The 22,192-nt window shown below is 44.9% G+C and overlaps 1 protein-coding gene across 3 annotated transcripts in view; it reads right to left on the bottom strand.

The window, feature by feature from the left end:
* LOC119401503 (acetyl-CoA carboxylase) overlaps nt 1-18,715 on the bottom strand; it is an 86,477-nt gene extending 67,762 nt beyond the window's left edge. The window contains exon 1 of one of the 3 annotated variants that reach the window (XM_037668363.2): nt 18,342-18,715. In XM_037668363.2, coding sequence (XP_037524291.1) covers nt 18,342-18,363 — 22 coding nt within the window. In that variant the 5' untranslated portion in view covers nt 18,364-18,715. Of the gene's footprint in view, nt 1-1,596; nt 1,849-3,317; nt 3,525-18,341 lie in introns of those variants that run through there. The other 2 variants (XM_037668365.2, XM_037668361.2) reach the window with 2 other exon arrangements.
* Between the last annotated feature and the right edge of the window lie 3,477 nt (nt 18,716-22,192).

The following is a 22,192-nucleotide window of genomic DNA, read 5'->3' as shown; positions in this document are numbered from 1 at the left end:
AATGCGTTCCATCTCGTTTCAACTACCGCAGCGCAGTGATTACTTCCAAAAATGCGACTGTTTATTTCTTTACTTTTGCTTCGTTCGCTGTACCATCCTTCTTGTCGTCCTTTACATCTCGCATTTCGTATTTACTACAGCAACTATGGTCTGCGCTGCTTTCTGTTAATTACGTTTCAAAGCATACTTTCAGCCTATTTCTTCAAACAACAAAGACTCGGTTACAAGGGCAAAAGGCAGATATGCTCTGCCTGATGGGGACCCCAGCACCCAATTGCACACAATCTGAGCATGCAGCAACGAAAACAAGACTTCCTGGCAATTACACATTGATAATGCAATAAAACGTAACACTAAGTAGTTGCGTTTACCGAACTGCATTATGTCCCAAATATCTTTCAAAGTTTATATTTCGTCCCAACATTCTTACAGCTATTTGTCGCAGTTGTCCGCAGAACACTGGTAACAGCAGCAGCATTTACAATGCTGACAGCATCAAGAATCTCAGCATTCGCGCTGAAATAGCCGATTCAATTGCACATAAATGTTCATACAGATCAATGTGCATGTGTAGGGTACAACGTGCTAACATTTAGCGACAGGTTTCAGCCCAACTGAATCCAAATGTTATGCTTCGTCTAGTAGCTGAGGCATGCAATGCGCAGATTCTGTTACACTGCTTCGAGAAAGGTGAACGCACTTAGGTGTCTGCCTGAATGAAAACAAATTCTAGTTTTAAAAAAACTCCACAAACTTTAGATCACGCATAGCTGCTGCATTGGCCAGAAGACCAGTATGAATTCTACGTTAGCAGTTATTAGGAATTAATTGACTGGGTGACCAAAGGGCCTTAACAGCTGAAAGCAACAACGCATTTGTGAGAAACACTGTGGTGGAGGGCTTCATAATAATTCCAATGTATAAAATGAATTCAAGGACACTCATGCAGTTGAATTGAGATATTGTACACGGGTTGACGTTTGAAAAAGACTGTACCTGTTAGAGGCCGAGACTTAACTGCATGAAATGATCGTGATTACCAATTACAGGTCTTGAAGTATCATTTACATATACAGGTCTTGCAGCGTTTCAGAGCTGAAAATGCATTGACAAAGATTACGTGCAGTAGTCACTGCAAGAGTGAATACTTGGACAAGGACCGAACAATGAATCGGTTCATTTAATACAAGGTTGTTAACACATAACAACAGACAACTGTAATGAACCAAATTCATGAAGGGAATCGAACTCACAACTAATATACAGGGAATCAAGCTCACAAACAGCACTCAAAATTTCATGCATCAGTGAGCTTAAGTCAAGCTTCAATACGTAGACGATCAATTCGCATTTGAACACACAAACACCCGACAACCCACATCGTACACGTGCATGCCTGTCAGATCCAAAGCATCAACGAGGTTATGGATACTGCCTCAATATGAGAGGTTGATACTGTGAATGTAGTAGAGTATGTGCGTATTGAGATAAAATGTATGTCACTGTGCAAAAGAAGAGTCTCTGCAGCTATCACATGCGATCAAACTTAGATCAACGCGAGCCCGTCACAAAACGTCACACGCTTGTCACACTTACTTGACAACTTTTGCAGAAACCGAGTAAACATCCTTTTTCTTTTTTCGCGTATTCCACCGCAGTCCGGCGATCGTCGAACCGCACTGTAGAGAACGTCGCACGTATTTTTGTTCTCCTAAGCGGCGCGCACAACTGATTTTCACACAGCAGCTAGCTTATTCGTCGACTGATGTCGAACTGTGCGAGTCTTTTTTTTTTTTTTTTTTTTTGCTCTCCGGTACCCCCGGTGTCCGTCAGAAGCGAAAACGCATTTTCTTTATTCTTTTATGTATACATTTAGTTTCACGTTCTTTCCCTTACCGCGGGCCTGCAGATACAAGCTTTCGCGCATAAAGTCGCGTAGTAGCCGCAGGCAGCTAGGGAAAAGTTTAGAAAAAGACGTACTTCCCCCTCGTGAATGCGCACGCAAGGGGACAGATGATAGCGAAGCGAAAAGAACATAGAAAAGTTGCGCACCGAATCAAAATATAAATTGCACGTTCGGGAGAGGGTGACCACGCAACACTAAAGTACCCAAGACCTACAAAAGGAAGGGGGGTTATTTCGCTCTTATGACGTGAAACGTCGTCCCCCCGAAGGTGCTTTGGTGGTGACGATAGCAAGTTTGAGAGAAGGCACACAATTCAAGGCCGCACACACGGAAAAACCGACGTGCGCACGCGAATATGTGGTACAGTCGCCCATTTTTTTAACCTGAACGCGCGAGCGTCGACCGCCGAGTTGATAAGCGCCGTACAACGGAGTGCAGCGGAGAAATGAACGAGAATACGCGCATGCGCGTTATGAGCAGTCTTGGACAGCTGCCGTGTGCGAAAAAGCCTCTTTAGGTGTCTTTTCTTTATTATTACACCCTCCTTTCCTGGCACCCGCACGGGTTCTTTTTTTCTCACAGGCATTTGAGTACTTTCCTCGGTCGAAGAGGGGCCCACCCGGCCGTAACAGCTCTTGTGTGTCGGTTTATCTCGGTTTTTTCGTTTTTTTTTTTTTCTTCATCACCCTCACCCGACAACCGTGCATTTCGAAGCAGTGGCATGCGCGTTTGTTCTCTGGGGGGTCACAAAAGTTGACGCCGCTTGAAGTTGCGAAAACTAAATGAACGCGACAGCTCGACTACTACGGCACTTTTTTTTTTCCTTTTCTGCGCACAGCGCGAGAGAGATTAGCGCCTAACAACCGGCTAAATGAGTGTTTAATCGCACCGGCACCCCGTACACACACGTACGAAAGAACAAGCGTGCAGCGGGCGACATCGAAATGACGAAAAGCAAAAAGAGGACGAGGAAACCCAGACGGGTTAGGCCTAGCGCCTCGCGGCCGCAAGGAAAAAGAAAGCAGACGGCGCGTAGCAGACGTCGCGGTTTTTCAACTCTGGGATCTTACGTACCCGGCAGCTCGGTGGTGAAGTCATGGCGGCCGCCTTGCACTCACGTTGCTTCCCGAACCGATTTTAGATAAAGAGGCACAGCAGAGGCGATGCACTTGACAAGGCCGGCCGGCGGAAGAGGTCACTGATCGCCACACAAGCTTATCCCGAGTGCAACCCTCCCAAATGCAGCAGCACGGCCGTTTCATTCATTCGGTGCGAGCCACCAATCTGCGAAGCGCTGCGTCGTCTGCTACGGCTGCTTCGACCGGGAAGCGAACGCGGAATATGCAAATGCGGCGGACGCTAGCGAGAAAGAAAAAGGAGGGACAGTCGATTGATATTGGTGCGTATTTACCCGTGGCTCCTGCGTGGCTGAGGTTGAAAGCATTCCAAGACGATGCGGCTTCAACGGCACGGTAACGAAACGAGCACCTCGTGGCGAATACCGCAGGCGCGGCGATATCGTCACGATGAGTCGTACGATATGGCGTGAGCGCACTTCTTTCAAGGCGCCGAGGATCGTACCATCATCGTACGGTGGTACTACGCGGCATGAGGCGGAAAACGCGCAATAACGAGACATAATCAGCCCCCGATGATCCGCGTAAAGGCCACGTATTTAATGGACGCGAGCGAGCGCACGCCAGAGGCGCTCGAAAAAATAACGAGCGCGGAAGAAATAAAATGGCATCTGCAAATGAACGGGAATGATTACTTTCCTATTTTACTTACGGAAACCCCTGACAGCGGCCCCTGCGGAGAAAAACCTTCGAGCACTTCCAGGTTTTTGGGGCGTGCCTCGGCAGGCGTAACAGGTATATTTTATTTTCCGTATTTGCCAGAAATCCGGCGAACCGGCTATTTAATTGCGCCTGTCGCAACGCTTTCCACATCAACGCGCTTCAAAAACCAACAATCTATTCATCCAACATTTAAGCGTTCCCCTACCATTGCGTCACTTATGAGAAAAAATTAAAACAACAAGCCGCAAACATTATTAAAAATGTGACGAAAGCTAGTTTTATTTTAAACAACTAGATGGCGCGACAAAACGTTAATACCCACTTAGTGATTTGTGAAAGGCAGCATGTTTTTTACGCGAAGTTCTTGAGCTGACAATTTTTCGTGAACTATGAAAGAAAAACAGCGCGACATTCGATTTCCTTGAAGGGCGCGCCGTTTACTAATTGACCTGTCATATTGCCCACCGTTTGCACGTGGTACAATATCTGTATGTAGGGCAGGACGAAGAAAAAAGTTCCATTTTAAGCTGGAACCGGAAATCGTTCCACCTGGAAAGATGAGCCGATAATTCAGCTCGAAGTAGATGAACATCCGGCTGGAACTTTTGTCAGTTCCCGGCTGCAATCCTACCATATTCCAGCTGGACAGTCATCGATTTCGGTCTGAATAATAGTGATATATGGCTCAATTATCGAATCGGAAATCTTTAATTCAGCTGGAGAGGCTCCAGCTGGAAATGGAACTTTTTTTTCATCTGGGTTGTTACCGCGTCAACAATTTTGTCACGCCACAACCCGCTTTATCCGCAGCCGTTACCGCGGAGGACGAACAGCGGCATAAATAATTTAATTGTCGTGCCATCATACTTTTTTTTTTTCTATGTGCCACCTGACCTGACTAGAGGAAAGTTGATTCTGGAATAAGCACCTGAGCATACGTGATAATAATGTCCTATTGTCCAGTCGTATAATGCATGTAGGTACAATTAAGTCGTTAACTACTTACAATGTCCACCTCAAAGGACGTGCTTTCAATGCGTTAGCATTAGGAAAGGAAAAAAGGAAAAACAATAACTGGTCAAAATAACAAGGAAATTTGAGGCTACGTTGTGAATTATCTAAGAATTAAGTCTAGCTTTGACCATACTACTTACTAATATAAGCAACTTATTTGGTCACGTTCATCTATATAACTTATAATAGTAACCAGGATATAACCCGAAAAAAAAAAAAAAGCTCTTGCGCACATTTGTAACAAGCTATTGTATCATTTGTGCTTCTTTGTATTGTAGTTCAATAAAGTTTAAAATGTGGCAAAAGTTAGTTTTATTTTAAATTAACAGATGGCAATCAATCAATAGATAGATAGATAGATAGATAGATAGATAGATAGATAGATAGATAGATAGATAGATAGATAGATAGATAGATAGATAGATAGATAGATAGATAGATAGATAGATTGATTGATTGATTGATTGATTGATTGATTGATTGATTGATTGATTGATTGATTGAACAAAGCACCGGTATAGTATGAGGCTTTTCGTGTTCGCGTTTATTGCTCAGTTCACTAGTCGATTGGTGTATTGATTGGTTGAATTTGGCATATCTCAAAGAAAGACCTGGGTTATTGCGAGACGACGCTCATAGCGATCAAAGCCCACGAGAGCCTTCTTAGCATTCTGTTTTCGGCATACGTATAATCTACCGGAAAGCGCCGTGTTGCCATGACGTCATCACTATGATGCACACAGCGTCGAAGCAAAACAAAAGAAGACAAAAAGAAAAGTGGCTATGAACGAGCAATTTTGTTTCCCATTCGACACTCTAAACGGGTCACCGTTTGTATCAGGCAAAAAAATCATCCGTGAACGTTCACGAATGTGAATGTGTTAAGCCCATATCGCTTGCCGCTTGCCCGTTTACACAAAGCAATCAACGAAAAACAAATGGCTTGCACGTTTACACAAAGCAATCAATGAAAAACAAATGAACGAAGTTGTGTGTGCGTGTGTGTGCGTGCGTGCGTGTGTATGTGAGTACGCGCGCGCGCAGGACCGAGCAGAGGTCAACTATCGGTTTCAGCAGCTGAGCTCCCCGCAGCTGTGGCTATTTTTTCAATTTTGATTCGATGCCCTGCATGACCTTCGTAATTCACAGCGCGCGAACATATATTCTTCTCGAAGTACGTATGCACCGCTCCAACGTATACCGTATCCATTACGCGAACACGAGCGTGTCGACCCCTACAAAAAGCGTCCACAAAAAGAAACAGGGTCGACTGACCAATCGGTGACGCGATATCCCTACTGCGCTGACGTAACACAGCCCGGAGCGCGCGATAGGGAAGAGGGAGAAGAAAGGGAAAGCCCCCGGCGTTGACGTCACTGCGATTAGCCGGTGACGTAAATACGCGCCGCGACAACCTCCGCTCTCTCTCTTCCTTCTCCTTTCCGGTGGCGTGCCATTAGTTAATTGGAAGCTGGCCATGGGACGAAGCTTTTAATCCCAGACTTTGTTGTTGTTGCTGCTGCTTCGGTACTTCCCTTTGCGTATTTCTCTGCGTAGGCGACGCTGTCCAGCTCTGACCCAGGGCAGCAACAAGCCCTGGTCGACCGAGCCCGGACCGCGGCAAGAGCCAATGGTCTTCCGGACTATAGGTGATCCAACCACTAGCGGCTCAACTTGTCAGAAATAAATGTTTTATTCTCTCTCTCTCTCTCTCTGCGGCGCCTGCTTTTAAAACGAATTTCCTCGTATTCGTAGATTACACTTTCACCATACAAAAAGCACTACGGCTCTTCTTGCTGCAACAAGACGCGCTGGTAAGTGAAAAAAAAAATGCGGAAGAAGAAAGTCGGCGTGCCTCGATCGATAAATATAAAGCCCCTTCAGGTAGAGGGGCTTTAGATGAATTCAGGGGTGACGCCATCTTGTTGCTCCCGCGCCGACTCACCGCGCCACAGATTTTGACGGGTAAAATGTGTTACATTAATTGTGTTCAGAGGGAACCGTGTGGAACCCACAGCAGAGAAACCAGCTCGCTTCATGGTGTAAGGCCGGCCCTGGTTTAAAATGTGCTATGATCAGCGTCTCCGATGCGTTGAATAAAATCGATCATTGGACCTCAATAAAGTTCTTTCATCCATCCATCCATTTGATTAGTTGGTATACGTTGAAATGTCCGCCACGGTGGATCAATGGTTACGGTGCTCGGCTGCTGACCAGAAGGTCGTGGGTTCGATCCGGGCCGCGGCGGTCACGTTTTGGTGGAGGTGAAATGGTAGAGGCCCGTGTACCGTGCGATGTCAGTGCACGTTAAAGAACATCATGATGGTCGAAATTTCCGAAGTCCTCGACTACGGCGTCCCTCATAATCATATCGTGGTTTTGGGACGTAAATCCCCGAATATTGTAATTACTATCATCAGTTGCAACTACTGGGGCATCGCTCGAATAACACAAAAGAATAAGTATGTACGTAATCAACGCTGGTAGGTGTCTTCTTGTTCTCTGCGCACAGTCTCTTTCCCATAACCCGCATGTGATGTGATCATGTGACACAATGCGTTGTTCCGTTTCTGTGCTCATGCAAGTCATAAGAGAGATTAATCCCAATTGTTCAACCGAATCACTTATGTCATGAAATAAGACTTTAATTCTTAATTTGTTCACGTCATGATGGCGAGACACTCGTGGTGTCGAATGAAGAGTCGCGCGGTGACTCGGTGATTCTTTCCCATGGTAACCAATTAAAGCTGTCCAATAGCTTGAGTCATCCTGAGGCAACCTTATAACACGTTATTAGGCATCTTGTCCTTGCTTGTTAGAGAACAAGCAATGACATACACTTATACAGTTTACGCTATATTTTAAACGTATTTTAGACGTTCAGTTACTGTATATATGTCTGTTTCGGACGTTGCTTGATCAAGCATATACATAGATGTATGCAGCCTTCGTCGGTGACGCATCTATACATGGCATGCAGCGAAAAGCCATTGACCTGTACTTATCGTGGAACGTGCGTAATAAATCTCATCGCCTTTAATCTTTATTTTTCTGGCGATTCCAACTTTCCGGGCGAAAAAAAAAGCGTGAGCAGTCAGACGTCTCGTCGACTGCGGCTAGTTGCAGTGCGCACATTATTTGCCTGGTGCGGATAATAAAGTAGATCCTGCAGGACAACTGGGGAGAGGGGGGGGGGGGGGGTAGAGAGAAATTTTCTTTGGGGAAGGAGCGGGGGAGCAGGAGGGGAGGGGGTTCAATCACCCTTCACGTATACTCGTGCGTCTCCGTGTGTGTGTGTGTGTGTGTGTGTGTGTGTGTGTGTGTGTGTGTGTGTGTGTGTGTGTGTGTGTGTGTGTGTGTGTGTGTGTGTGTGTGTGTGTGTGTGTGTGTGTGTGTGTGTGTGTGTGTGTGTGTGTGTGTGTGTGTGCAAATTTGAAAAATGTTGCAGTGGCTTAGCTCGGCTATGCCAGGATAACGTAGCGTTAGCAAAGGTTCAGCTAATTATTCTTAGCTTTCCTGATTGTCTAGGATTAGCTCGATTATCATACTTACTGTTGCTCCAATGACACACACAGCGATATACGTATTATGTGGCACATGTATATTTATTTTGCCAGGCAACTACTTCGGGATCCGATGAGTTAAGCTTCTCCGCTCTTCTGCGCCATTGAGCAGCATTAGCGCTCTCCTTCTCCATGGCTATACCACACTGGCAAACGCCAGTCGGAGGCGCTATCAAGCGGCTCCAGCGCAGTGTCAGACGGCGACTGCACAGCGAAGGCGAATAGCTGCGCGCGCGCGCCGGCGCCAATACGTCTGCCAAGGCTACGACGTCACTCCTCTGGAAGAGCGCAGACCGGCGGCGGCGGAGTGCGCGGGAGGTGCCGGCTCCGGTGCGTGACATCACTGATCCTCGCGCATGCGCAGCACGTCTCTTGAGGATCCACGCGAAACTGGCTCGGCTAGGCCACTGTAGCTAACGCTACACAAAAAAATCAGGGGGGGGGGGGGGGTGCGGAGGGGGTTGAACCCGACCCCCGGCTACACCTAGTGCTGCAGGACTGGTGATAAATGAAAATTTTCGTAGCTCTCGCAACCATCATGACCAATGTGGGTTTTGAGACACGTTGTAGCTAGCTATCTGTTCCAAGAGTGGCGAACTTTCATTGACCATGTGTACACGCCGTATGCAAACTTATGGATCACCTCAGGAAATAGCTGTATATACGTGGGCTGGATGCGCCATTCTCACAGTTAAACTAGCAGTAAAATAATATCTATAATTAACAGTATGAAATACAAAGCTCAATTTAAATGAAGCGCAGAACAAAGTCCTAAATGAGAAATTTCTACGGTACAGCTTGCCCCTGATTTCCCCAACACGTCACCTATAGACACTGAACGCTAAACTAAAATTGTATAATATTGGTGGGAGCGTTAGCTGTGACGTCTATGGCCTTTCCAGGCTGCAGGTACGCCTGCAAGATTCAGCAAACTAGTAAAGAGAGATCTTAAAAATGCATTTCTGTTACGCGTGTGACCATGAAGAACAGAATCTGTGACAGCTACAGTGGCTTAGCTTAGACTGCAAAAGGTAATGTCCGTGCTTAGTAACAAAGAGCGACTGCATATCGCATTTCTATTATGGTATTACGCATAAATCTGCTCGAGTTGTAATTTATATGACGACTGGTATCCGTGTGTCGTTCGCTGCAAGTGACTATCTTTGACTCACGGAAACTCGCACGTATCACACACACGAAAGGCGCCCTCAGGGGCGTCAGATAAGGGGAGAGGGGGGGGGGCGTCTCCCCCTCCTGCACTTGTCAACGGGGGTGGCTTCGCCCCCCCCCCCCCCTCCCACACACACGTGGGAAAGCGAGGGGGATGCTGTCTATCTGAGCAAATGGGAAAGCTACGCCTCTGGGTACCTTTCTACTGATAATGACTTACGCTCTACCATGCATCTTGAATCGACTCTTTGCATCTATTCAAGCCATCCTTCTTTATGTTTCTTTTTTTTTTTCACGTAACCAGCCCACCACCGAAGGACAGTTTCCCTTCCCGCCGAGATCATGCGATCGTAAGTGCGCACAAAGCTTTCGAGACGATTGCGTGCATAGCAACCGGTTATGCGAACGCACGCAGCTACGAACACTGTTACGCTTAGCGGAGCGCAAGAAAAGAAAAAAAAAGGAAAAGTCGACGAAACAACCTTTCCTCGTCGATAACAATCTACGCATAACAATCTACGCGGCCGCCTCGATTATACTATTTTGTCACGCGGGCTGTGCTCCCGCATCGAATGACGTCAGTAATAATCGGCGCGGAATAAGAATAGAAACTCAGATACATAGAGCATAGCCTTGCAGCATATTACAAGGTGAGGAGGTATATGTATCTACACTTGAGTCGGTAATAACTGCTGTAATGGCTTATTGAACCGTGTGTTGTTTTGCTCCCCAGCCTTTGCCTGATGTTTATAGCGAGCGATATACACGGTCGTCAAGGGAATAGTACGCTTTTGTCGTCATCCCCCGCCCAATCAACCTTATGCAAATTGAGTTATATATATATTATTATTAGTGTAATTAGTATATATTAATTAATTATTATTAATTATTATATTATTATGATTATTATTATTATTATTATTATTATTATTATTATTATTGCTGTTGTTGTTGGCGGTGGTCCATGGCGAAGCCTCAAAGCGTTCTAATAAAGTCAGTCTTTTTGTTTTACAGGCACGCTGAGAAGATGTGTGGTTATTGGGCCAACGACAGAACACCCGCCTGCGATTAAGCCTTTGTTTATTTTTATTATTATTATTTCTTTCTGCCGCTTTCCAGGAATCCCAGCTATTAGGAGGTTTGACATAGCTAGTGCTGGTGATGGTATTCACTTTAAATCGAGCCAGTTGTCAGTCGCATAATTGTGCAAGTTACACTTATGAGTTCTCATACGATCGTAATTTAGCTTTCCGCCTTATTATTCCTACTCTATGACGTACACGATATGCATATTACGATACCACAATACATACCGTCTTCGTGTTTGTCTCGTGGAACGTGAAAGTTCCTGATAGTGTCCTGGCTGCATGAATAAATCTACGCTTTCCATGTCACCAGGCCTACCACTTATTTCAACAGACTGAACATCGTGCATTCGCTGCAGTGCTGCTCATGCAAAGGACACGTGTATTTCGTTTGCATGAGCAGCACTGTATAGTTGCGTTGCCGTCTATTCGTAGACTTGCACCCTATATAGGCTTGCATCCAGTGGGCATTGCGCAGTTCTGAAACAGCAATGAGTCCTCGTGTACGGCGCGAAAATGGCGAAGGAGTTTCGTGGGTATCGTTTTGCATGCGCAGTTTCGGTGGATGCGTGCAAAACATCGTTGCAAACAACGTGCCGGAGAGAGCAGGCGTATGCAATGTCTGAAGAACTGCTCACTAGAGGCATCATCAGGGAGAGGGGGGCTTCGCGGTAAGTGACATTCACGGCCTTCGCTAAGCATTTTTTTTTTTTTTTGCCCCGATGCTTACACAAGCCTGACTATAGCTCTCCTGATTGCTATACCGGGGTGATACTCTGGATATATTCTGAATATTATGATATTCTGGACACATTCCACCATAAATGTCCAGAGGCGTAGGCTTTCCATCAGCGCAACAGAATTTGGGGGGGGGGGGGGGGGCTAAGTGTGCATTGGGGCGAGATATATAAAATAAATATTTCATAGTTCAGCCTTCAGTTTATTAATAAAAGTTCAACGTTCAATATACCGTAATTACAGATATTATGAAGACGAAGGTTGCCAAGCCTGACGAGACGACTGCAGTGGGACCCTCGGCTAACAAAAAAATATTTTTATATATACTGGTAAGTTAAAACAGCAAAAATTAACAAGCGTATATATGTGCAAAACAATAAACGTTTTGTGTACTAACCTAATGGAAAATACATAAATTCAATACATAACAATTAATGCTATAAAAATTTGGAAGTTCGTTAGTCCAATATTCATTCCAGTGTTACGCTCCTTGTCTAAAATGAAACGCAACCACTGATGCTATGCGAAGGTATGCCGCCAAGGAGGAAGCAAGCCCCCCTCCCCCTCCCGGTAACTGACGCCTCTGATAATGTCCAGTTGTGTAAAGGCGGCATTTAGAGCCAATCAGCGGCCGTAAACAATTGCTTCTTCGACGCATTCGCTAAAGAAAGAAACTTTATGGTATGCTATAAAGATGATCTTGAGCGCGATTGCACCCCTGAGATTGTCTATATGGGTCTCGAGAGGTTACATACGCTTTGCCCTTTATGTCCATTTAGCGGTAGGTACGTGAGTTTTTCACCAAATATATCAACGCTGCCAAGAAACAGTCCTGAAATATCTGGTGTACGTGGTGTACGTTGTAGACAGAACACCGCGGGCAAAGCGTACATGCCTGTGCTAGGTCTTGCAGTCAACACTAACAATCAATGCCGTCAGAACAGTAAACAAGGGCATTATACCAGCGAAAAGATCGCCGACTTCGCGCCGCAGACAGCCGAAGCTATATTTTACGTGCATGCGTTCAAGGTGAAACACGCCCAGGAAAAAACGTCCACGCTTTAGATTTTATCCTCAACGCCGAGCGCTTTCTTTCCATCTCCGGTCAGCACACAGTGTAGGTCCTTGAAGTTCTTTTTCTTGCGATAAATGATTCATCAGACAATGTCCCTTCGTGTGGCATTCCACTGGATGAATTGCCAGCCGATGACTCTACCTACACCAGCTAAGAGTAACAATCTTCTTGCCATCTGTTAAATCTGCCATGTGTTGTCGAGTTCTCCATCTAAGGCTCTTATTGGTCCAGAAGGTCGCTACGGCGCTTCTGATTGGCTCAAGATGCCGCCATTGAGCGGAATTTGGCAATGTCGGTGAGTTGTCGTTGTCGTAAGTAGAGTCATGTCTCTTGTCGAGTTCTCCATCTTGTGAGCTCTAATTGCTCCAGAAGGCCGCTACGGCGCTTCTGATTGGCCCAAGACGTCGCCATATTGTAGGGAAATTTGGCAATATCGCAGTGTTGTCGCTGTCATCTGTTGTTGTAAGTAGAGTCATGTCTCTTGTCGAGCTCTCCATCTTGTGAGCTCTGATTGGTCGAGAAGGTCGCTACGGCGCTTCTGATTGGCTCAAGATGCCGTTATTGTACGGAATTTGGCAATGTCGGTGTGTTGTCGTTGTCGTCTGTTGTTGTAAGTAGCGTCATGTCGCTATCGACTCCTGGTGAAACCACCAGTACATGAACCCCAAGTGAAGTTCCGCCCGCAAAACCACGCTGGGCACCCTCTTTTTGTGCGTACTTGTACAATCCATAATACATAGCTCCGCGCGTTACGTAGCATAATAAGAAGTCCCCCTCTTCCGGTGAAGTCATAAAAATGAGCCCGTCAAAATACGACCTCACAAGAAATAAAATTTTAAAAAGCACGCAAGGGATCCAGAGGGGAATTATGTCAAAGTGGCATTTTGTTTTAACGAAAACCTTTAACGTCACCGAACTGAAAAATGAATTGAAAGAAACGCGACAAACGCTACTGGAGAACTCAACGAGCGACTCGACAATGGCGTTGGTTGCTGACCCGAAATGCGCGGGCTCGATCCCGACCATGGCGGTTCCATTTCAATGAAGACTAAATTCCAGGGATCCCTGTACCGTACGATGTCAGTGTACTTTAAAGCCCACCAGGTGGGCGCAATTATCCTGAGCCTTCCACTACGGCGTCTTTCGTAGCCTGAAATGCTTTGGGACGTCAAACCCCATAAATAAATAAATCAACTATCCAACACGACATGACGACAGATCACGGTCGAAGTCACAGACCAGCTGCGGACTGTCACTGTAATATGAAAACTGTCACATGAGAACTCTTCACGAATAAAGTTATGCAGTGATTTCACTATGTTCGTCTACTCAATTCGTGCACAAGAACAGGGAGCGATGAAACACTTGACTTTAAACGGACGCTAAAGAGAAAAACGCTTTTTTTTTTCCCTCGTATTAGTAAATTACTCTTTCACGATACCAAATACAACACGCTTGCTGCGAGAAGACGCTTGGTAAGCGAGTAAAACGCGACAAAAATCAAAATGCGGGTGGCGACGCCACCTTGAAGATCCCGCATCAGTCGCCATGACGTCACAGATTTTGACGGCGTCTATGAGAGCCTACGTAGTTCGTAGTGGGTAAAAAAAATGAAGAAAAAAAATGAAGCACATTGTCTTCTGAAGGAGCCACCAAGTTTCGGTGAACTTCTTTGAGCAAATGTGGCGAAAAACTGACAAAAACACTTTAAAATCCGTGACTTCACCATCGGAGATTTCGGCGGGAAATACGAACTTTTAAATACGAATATTTAAAAGTTAATCTTTTGGCACTGCTTTTCTCATCTATGATGAGCCTATGGTGGTGAAATGAGCGACGCTAGAGTTTTCAGAGTATAATTCATGAATCTAAACTAATTTATTGTTTCACTTAAGTGAAACAATAAATTAAAGGAAATCTTTAAAGGAAATATTTGAACGTCGCTGACGCCAAAGGTCTGACAACAGGGCCTGCCTTCGTCAGGGCTGTCCTAACGAAGACTACATTTGGCTACTTTTGGTATTTATTACTTCAGCTACTTATTCAGCATATAAAAAATTAACTGCCAGGGTTTCCTTAAGATTATAGCAATACCAGTAAATGCATGCCTAGGTGACGGGACGGCGAAAATTCATGGCGGGATCCGGACATATATTCCATCAACAACAAACCTTCAGTTTAACTTTCGTCAGAATCTCAACAGTTATATGTTACTGAACGAGCTCAACTCTGCACTCTAAGACGCTTTTTTGGCGAATCCTCACTAGTCACATATATAACTCGCTTTAAAGATACACGTTACCTCTATTTTTGGAAATCACTATATACTCTCTTCGAAGTGTCGTGGAAGGCGAGACTCTCCAAAAGAGTGTTAACATGTGTCTTTAAAGAGAGTTATACATATATCTGGCATGACAGGAATCCCCAGAAAGAGTAACACGTACTCCCTTTTACTTTTCTTAGAGTGTACTACATGAACATAGCGATCAACGGACACTTTTTTGTTTACGAAACAACTTTCCTGGTTCCGTACAGACCGCAATTAGGACTGTGACATGGAGTACTACGCACACGATACGATCTGGGCATCTCACTACGCGGATATCAAAGCACACGTGTTGAAGCGATGAAAAAGAAACAAAACATTGGGGAAAGAGGCGTAATCGCTGGGAAAGTGAGGAGGAAGACACAGCTACCGAGGTTTTTCTTTACTGTTTTTTTTTTTTCTGAGGATATATGTTTCAAGATGCACTCACGCGGACGCTTCTTGGTCGCCCGCCGAGCAGCCTTGACTCCCATGAGGACGAGTACAAACCGGAAGAGAAATTGCAGCCATGCGAGCATGTTATGCGAACGACGCGCTGCACTGCAGCTACTACTTCACATGCAGACGACGCCGCGCAAATCAGCGGCAGGCGACACCACGCGATCGGCAGCAGACGACGCCGCGCCGTCGATCGTCTGCTATGCCGTCTACAACCGTGCGGTGTGCGTGTGCATACGCAACTAAGCCGGAAACGGCCGGTCCGCACACGCGGATCCGAAAGTAACAACATTCTTTTGCTTATTTTTGTTTTTTTTCTGACAGAGCAGGAGGAAAAGGAAAGACGCGGCGCCAATTCTCCTTTTCTTGGTTCTCTTTTTCTTATTTTAATTTCGTACACCGCCCCGATGGCTCCTATATATACGGTACTTCCTTGTAGCAGTGATTCCGGAGCAGCGGCTTGCCGGGTTTTCCTGCTGAAAAAAACGGCGTCCTACTTAACGACTGCTTGAAGGAAAATTGTCTTTTTCTTCCTAAAGCTCGCAGGATGCTTTTCATGTACTTTGTTTTTAACTTGTTTTTATGTTTCTGGTCACTTCTTTCGTAACATGCCTACACCGTCGTGAGGGGGGTATATCCTGTTGCCGTTTCAGTTTCACTAACACAGCCCTAAAATACGTGGCTCTACCCTGCCTTTTTTAGAATGAATTCATCACTGCAATAGGAGTCCAAATCTTGTCTCAGATCCCTTTATGTCATACGACTAAACTACCTACATACCTAGGGCAGTTATCCCAGAACAAAAGAAGGGGAATTTTAAGGGCTCGTTTTTCTTTGCTAGACACAATATTAATGAGACCTAACAGGCAATCAAGCCAAGGAATGTATAGGGGATGTTATCTGTAGTAATTATAATTTAAATGTGAAGAATTAAAGTGAACGAAAAGACAACTTGCCGCCGGCAGGGACGGAGCCTGCAATCTTTGAATAACGCGTCCAATGCTCTAGATTCGGTCCCTGCCAGCGGCAAGTTGTCTTTTCGTCCACTTTAATTCATTCACATTTATATTATATCATAATTACTACAAATTGATTGCCTTGATTGCCTGTTAGTTCTCATTAATTGATTGCCTTGATTGTCTGTTAGTTCTCATTAATACATGATTCCATGTAACCAAAGTCAGGTAATAGCTTTCTTAACTCATCTTAAGAATTGTTACAGCTAGAGTTATAACAAGCAGTGACACAATTTATGTGTTTTGAGGTATATATACTTTCAATTAGGTTAGCACTGCAGAAGTTACCTTTCAACGCTGGCAAGAAACGGCATAGTTGTTGCTGTGGTCATAACTCATCTGACCAACCGACACATGTGTCGTAAAATGTTCCAAGCATGGCAAACTTTCACTGGACATGTGTGCATGCTGTTTTTGCTAGCTGATGCCTGAAGGCGATAAAGAGGTTCGCTTTGGATATGGTGCAGTTAAAACAGCACGAATCAGCTGCGAAGGAGTAGCCACTGAATAAATGGAACTTTCAGTTCAACTGAACAAAGCTTACAACAAAAAATAACAACCTAGATGAGGAGATGAGAGAGAGAGAGAGAGAGAGCTCTTTAATGAAAGACAGAGAATTCTGCTGGAGTATATAAAGACGTCTACATGCTACTCCGTATAGGGGAAGGGGGTTGATGACAGAAAGGCCCTAGGAGGAGGAGGGCAGGTAAAGAAATGGAAAAAAAATATGTTATGATCGCCTAGATGAGGAATGGCTACAGCCACGGTACAGCTTGCCAGTGATTTCCCGAGAAGTTTGCAAGAAAATATTAGCTTAACGTTTGACGTTTATAGCCTTTCCCTCACGCACGTATGTCTTGGTCAAGCTGAACTATAGACGTATTGAGTAATTTAGTAAAAGAACTCATTAAGATGGGTTTGCGTCACACGAGTGACTATTACGAAAGTAGGGGAATTGTCCGAGGGGCTCGTTTTCTGTGTTATACACAACTAATGAAACCGACAGGCAATTAAGCCAAGGAAAGCACAGGCGACATTATTTGTGGAATACAGTTAGGAAATCAGAATCATTACATTACAGTTAGGAAACCACAAATAATGTCCCCTATGTGCTTTCCTTGGCTTAATTGTCTGTCGGTTTCATTAGTTGAGTAACTATTGGTCACTTTTCTAACTGTGTACCAAGTCTAACTTCTGTGTTGTGAACATGCCAAATGTTCAAGAAGGGGAACTATATGAACTGTGTATCACGGATACCAGAATGACATGACAGCCATCTTGGGAAACATTGATGCGCAAAGTTTGTAGTCACTAATTATCTTTTGTGGCAAGATGTACTATCACTGAAGACAGCTTACTCTCCGCTCATAATATTTGGCGGTAATGAATATAAACTGACGCAGTTATGTAGACGACACTGCAGTGACCAGAGGTCTGCAAGACACTGTACTGAACATGGGCGCACACACACCTTGATGCAAAAGTAATGCAATGCATCACTTAAAGCAAAATTCCACACACAGCGACAAATTCGCACTTGTACCAGGCGATGACCTATTAACCATATACTGTGAGTGTGGAAAGCAAAACAACAATTCAAAAAAAAAACAACGCGAGGTTGAGTCTGTAGCCCTTCAACATTTAACAGAGAGCAAATATAAGACACAGAAACATTTTAACGGAAAGACCTCGTTTTTCTAGTCGCTTACTATAAAGTCTACGAACTGTAACTTCACTGTCAGTCATCATTTCCCAGCAGTGATAGTATATAATACCCATATAAAACCTTTTCACCAGACTATATAGGAGCGACTGCATTGCAATGGACTGTCATGTTGAATCTGGATATATAAAAAGATAGAATAATCACTTAGAGTAAATCCTAACGGAATCGTTAGGGTAAAGGTGAATTGAAGATTAGACCAAGTCACTTACAGCGCCTAACAGTCAGTGTATCAGACAAGAAGCAGATAAGTGACGTAATCTCACACGAGTGAACTGTGCGCTTAAAAGAAGAACACGACAAAATAGTCGATGACAAATTAACACCGTATCAGATATTTCCCCGAACATAAGTAATGATACTGGATATCAATTAACCCGGTGCTGTGGATTAATCTTGAATGATTTCCTTCGAGGAAGATGAGTACTAAGACAATGTACCTCTGTAAACGACACACCGGACGGAAACGTTGAATAGAGGATGCTCACCAGTCGAGGAAGACGTGTCCATAATCCAAAAATGCGGGGACGGACTTCCGTCCTGTTGTCAAAGGAGTCCAATAAAGAGGAATAGATGACACCGAGTTTGAAATGTATAGAAGGACGGCAGCGATGATCAAGATCAACTAACGGGCGAGCAAATACTTTCCCCCCTCGAGCCTCCTCCGTCACTTTCACGCCACCAATAATAAGCGGCCACTTTCTCGTTTTTTTTTTTTTCGCGCTTTTTTTTTCCGTGAGTACGCACGAAGCACTGTCGTCACGATGAGCAGACGACGCTCGAAGAAGCAGAGGTTGCAGCAGTGCAGACGACGCACACGTGGTTGGTACGTAAGGGACTACCCCACCACCGCCTGCATGCCCTGAAGCACGTGTGAGGTGGTCATCTATCTTTTTCTTTGTGTGTTCTTTCCGTTCCTTAGCACAGCCCCTGGAGCGTTTTTTGATCCTTTTCCTCGTACTCCGCACCACCACGGTCACACGACTGGCCTTCCCAGTCCCGTCCTTCGGAAGACCGGTGGTTTGAGACAGAGAGTGTGTGAGATTGTGGCGAGAGAAAGAGAGAGAGTGACGAAAGAAACAACCGGTGTGTGATATCGTTGCGGAGATGCGAACGGCGGACGAATGAGGCCGAGAGCAGACGACAGCGAAAGATGCAACAGACGACAAAAAATTGCCGCTGCGCTCGTTGCCAGACCACTTTCGTTTTTACGCCGTCCGATTCTACGCACTTGTTCTGTTTCATTGCTTTGCCCATTAGTAAGAGATCATAGTCTCGCTGCCGCAGCAACGATTTACGTACGAACAATGAGCAATGGTGCAATGTCACAAAAAGCAGTAGAGGAAACGAGCGTGAAGGATATATGCAGTAGAGAGAGCGAGCGAGCGACAGAGAAAGCTTTTTATTGAAAGAAATGCTTTTTATTGAAAGAAAGACAGGGGGAAAGATGCCACAAAAGAATGTGGTCAGAAAGATATGTAAAACAATTATAATAAAATGCAGTTCGTTCCCACGCCGTTTCGCCCATCGAACGACTGAAATTTCTGTTCATTTACAGCGACTTGCGAAAGGTAATGAAACGAAGTGTCAAAACATACAAAATGAACGTGCAGACAAGTACGGGCTGCATTCCATGCGTGGTTTAGAGGAGCAGATGACGAAATATTACAACGCGTTGCTGGATGAACTTTCTCTAAGTAGCGTCCCTGAGCTTTCTATTCGCGCGGTGTTATTGTTTCATTCGTTTGCCTGTTTGCTCCTCCCAGAACAAGCGACCTCGAAGGGGGCATACAATGAGGGGTTATTTTCTTCCAGTGATTGTTGTTAGGCGGGTGAGCGATTCCCGATAACGTATTGACCTTCGGGCAAAACACTCTGTTTCGATGGAGTCACTGAAATCAAATGCATTTTACCCTCTTGGTGGAGTCAAATGGCCCATATGTTTTATTGATGAGCATGTTTGCTTGTTTGCTTTTGTCGAATAAAAACTGTTGACTAGTCAATGACAATTATTATAGCGCAAAAGCAAGACGAAGACGAAAGGTACACGAAGACGAGCGCTAGCTTCCAACTGGGTTTATTGTGCAGAACACGAAAATATATAGGTGGCACAACCACGTGACAAAAGATGAGCAATGCAAAGATGAGCAAGGCACAAAATACCATAGACAAAGAAACCAAAGGAAACATCAAGTAAAAGCAAAAAAAAACCACAAAACTATCACTAGTTGCGCGCGCCGACACTTTCCAGAAACCTTAATTTCCTTCTCTGAGAGAGACAAGGAAGGCTTGCTCACGCATGAGTCGTGCTCACGTGCCATGTTCGAGGACACAGTGACGCTGTATAAACACACAGATGACCGCACCCGTATCATCGTCGAGGCTGCGCAGATGGCACGTGAGCACGACTCATGCGTGAGCAAGCCTTCCTTGTCTCTCTCAGAGAAGGAATTAAGGTTTCTGGAAAGTGTCGGCGCGCGCAACTAGTGATAGTTTTGTGTTTTTTTGCTTTTCCTTGATGTTTTCTTTGGTTTCTTTTCTTTGGTATTTTTTGCCTTGCTCATCTTTTGTCACGTGGTTGTGCAGTTGGAAGTTAGCGCTCGTCTTCGTGTACACTTTGTCTTCGTCTTGCTTTTGCGCTATAATAATTCTCATGACCTACCAACTAGCCCAAGCCGCTACCCTTCTATGTTGACTAGTACTTTGGCGCTCTATGGCCATATGTAGCAGCCACTGCGGAAAATACGTAGGAGCAGTTTATATATTTGTCACATTGGTTTTCATCGCCGAGTTGAAGAGTTATAGGCCTGAGTCATCTCGTTTTCTAAAATTCAGTACTTTTCAACAAGCTTTTTTTTTTAAATAAATAAACTCTACGGCTTCAATCAAACCACTGGTTGCGGTCGCTAGAGATTTTCAGTTTTGTGTTACACACAGCAAACATCGTCAAAGTTCGAAGCACTTGTTACCGCGGAAAACCCATTTCTCTGTTACTTTTAGATAGGAGCAGGCCCGTAGACAGCAATTTTTTTCGGGGGGAGAGGGGGGGGGGGGGGGCTGGCACTTGCTGAAAGCCTTGAATATTTGAGAAAAACGCCTATTTTCATTATTTATTTTCTGTAAAACACCGTGTATCATAAAAAATTCGCCCCCCCCCCCCCTTGGCTACGGGCAGGGGCGTAGCCAAGGGGGGGAGGGGTTGGGGGGTTCAAACTCCCCCCGAAATTTTTCAGTTTTGCTTGCGTATATATACACGCACACATACAAACGCACGCACGAACATACATAAAGTATGGTTGAACCCCCCCCCCAAAAAAATTTCTGGCTACGCCCCTGGCTACGGGCCTGGATAGGAGCCCCCGAGCGCTGCAAACGCTTCAAGACTGAAGATCAAATTTTTACCGTCTAACACTTTAAGGAGCGATTTATATATATATGAAGAATAATCTGTAAATGCGTCAAGCTTGCACAACATTATTCGATCCAAGGTACTCATATTCAGTATCAACAAAAATAATCTCATATATACTTTGATTTGTGCTTTTTATAGAAATTCTTAATTCTTAATTTGTAATTAAATATCCAGTTATAATGAAGACATTCATGTTCTGTTTTGCCATAAATAGAATTGAACGTCAAGCTAGAGTGCAATTCCGTTTTCGGTTATATTCATTTTGAGCAACAAAAATTTACACTTTTGATGTGGTTCGCGGAGCGCGGCACGTCGAACATAATAGTGCCTTCAGCGTAATAATAATATGCAACAGCACACCGCAAAATTAACTTCAATGAAAATACACTTATTACGCAGGAGGTTCAATTCATCCAAACCTCAATGAACCTAGCTCTATCTTAGCGATTAGTCGACCCAACTAGCCAGAAGCGTAGCCAGAAATTTTTTCGGGGGTGGGGGAGGGGGGGTTCAACCATCCTTTTATGTTCGTGCGTGCGTTTTTATGTGTGCGTGTATATATACACATGCAAAATCCAAAAATTTCTGGGGGGGGGGGGGGGGGGTCAACCCTCCCAACCCCCCAACCCTGGCTACGCCCCTGCAACTAGCACACAATTGTTGTGTACACAATTGTGTGTACACAACATTTCGTCACCTTATTCGTCGCCTAAAACAATTGTGTGCAAAGCGCTTCAAAGGGATAACAGCGTCCAGGGGCGTAGCCAGGGGGGGGGGGGTTCAAACGCCCCCCCCCGAAATTTTTCTGTTTTGCTTGCGTATATAGGCACGCACACATACAAACGCACGCACGAACATACATAAAGTATGGTTGAACCCCCCCCCCCCCCGAAAAAAATTTCTGGCTACGCCCCTGACAGCGTCAGA

This window comes from Rhipicephalus sanguineus, chromosome 8 (assembly GCF_013339695.2).
Source record: "Rhipicephalus sanguineus isolate Rsan-2018 chromosome 8, BIME_Rsan_1.4, whole genome shotgun sequence".
NCBI lineage: Eukaryota > Metazoa > Arthropoda > Arachnida > Ixodida > Ixodidae > Rhipicephalus > Rhipicephalus sanguineus.
Note: the sequence above shows the minus strand (reverse complement) of the source record. Positions and strands in the feature narration are given on the sequence as shown.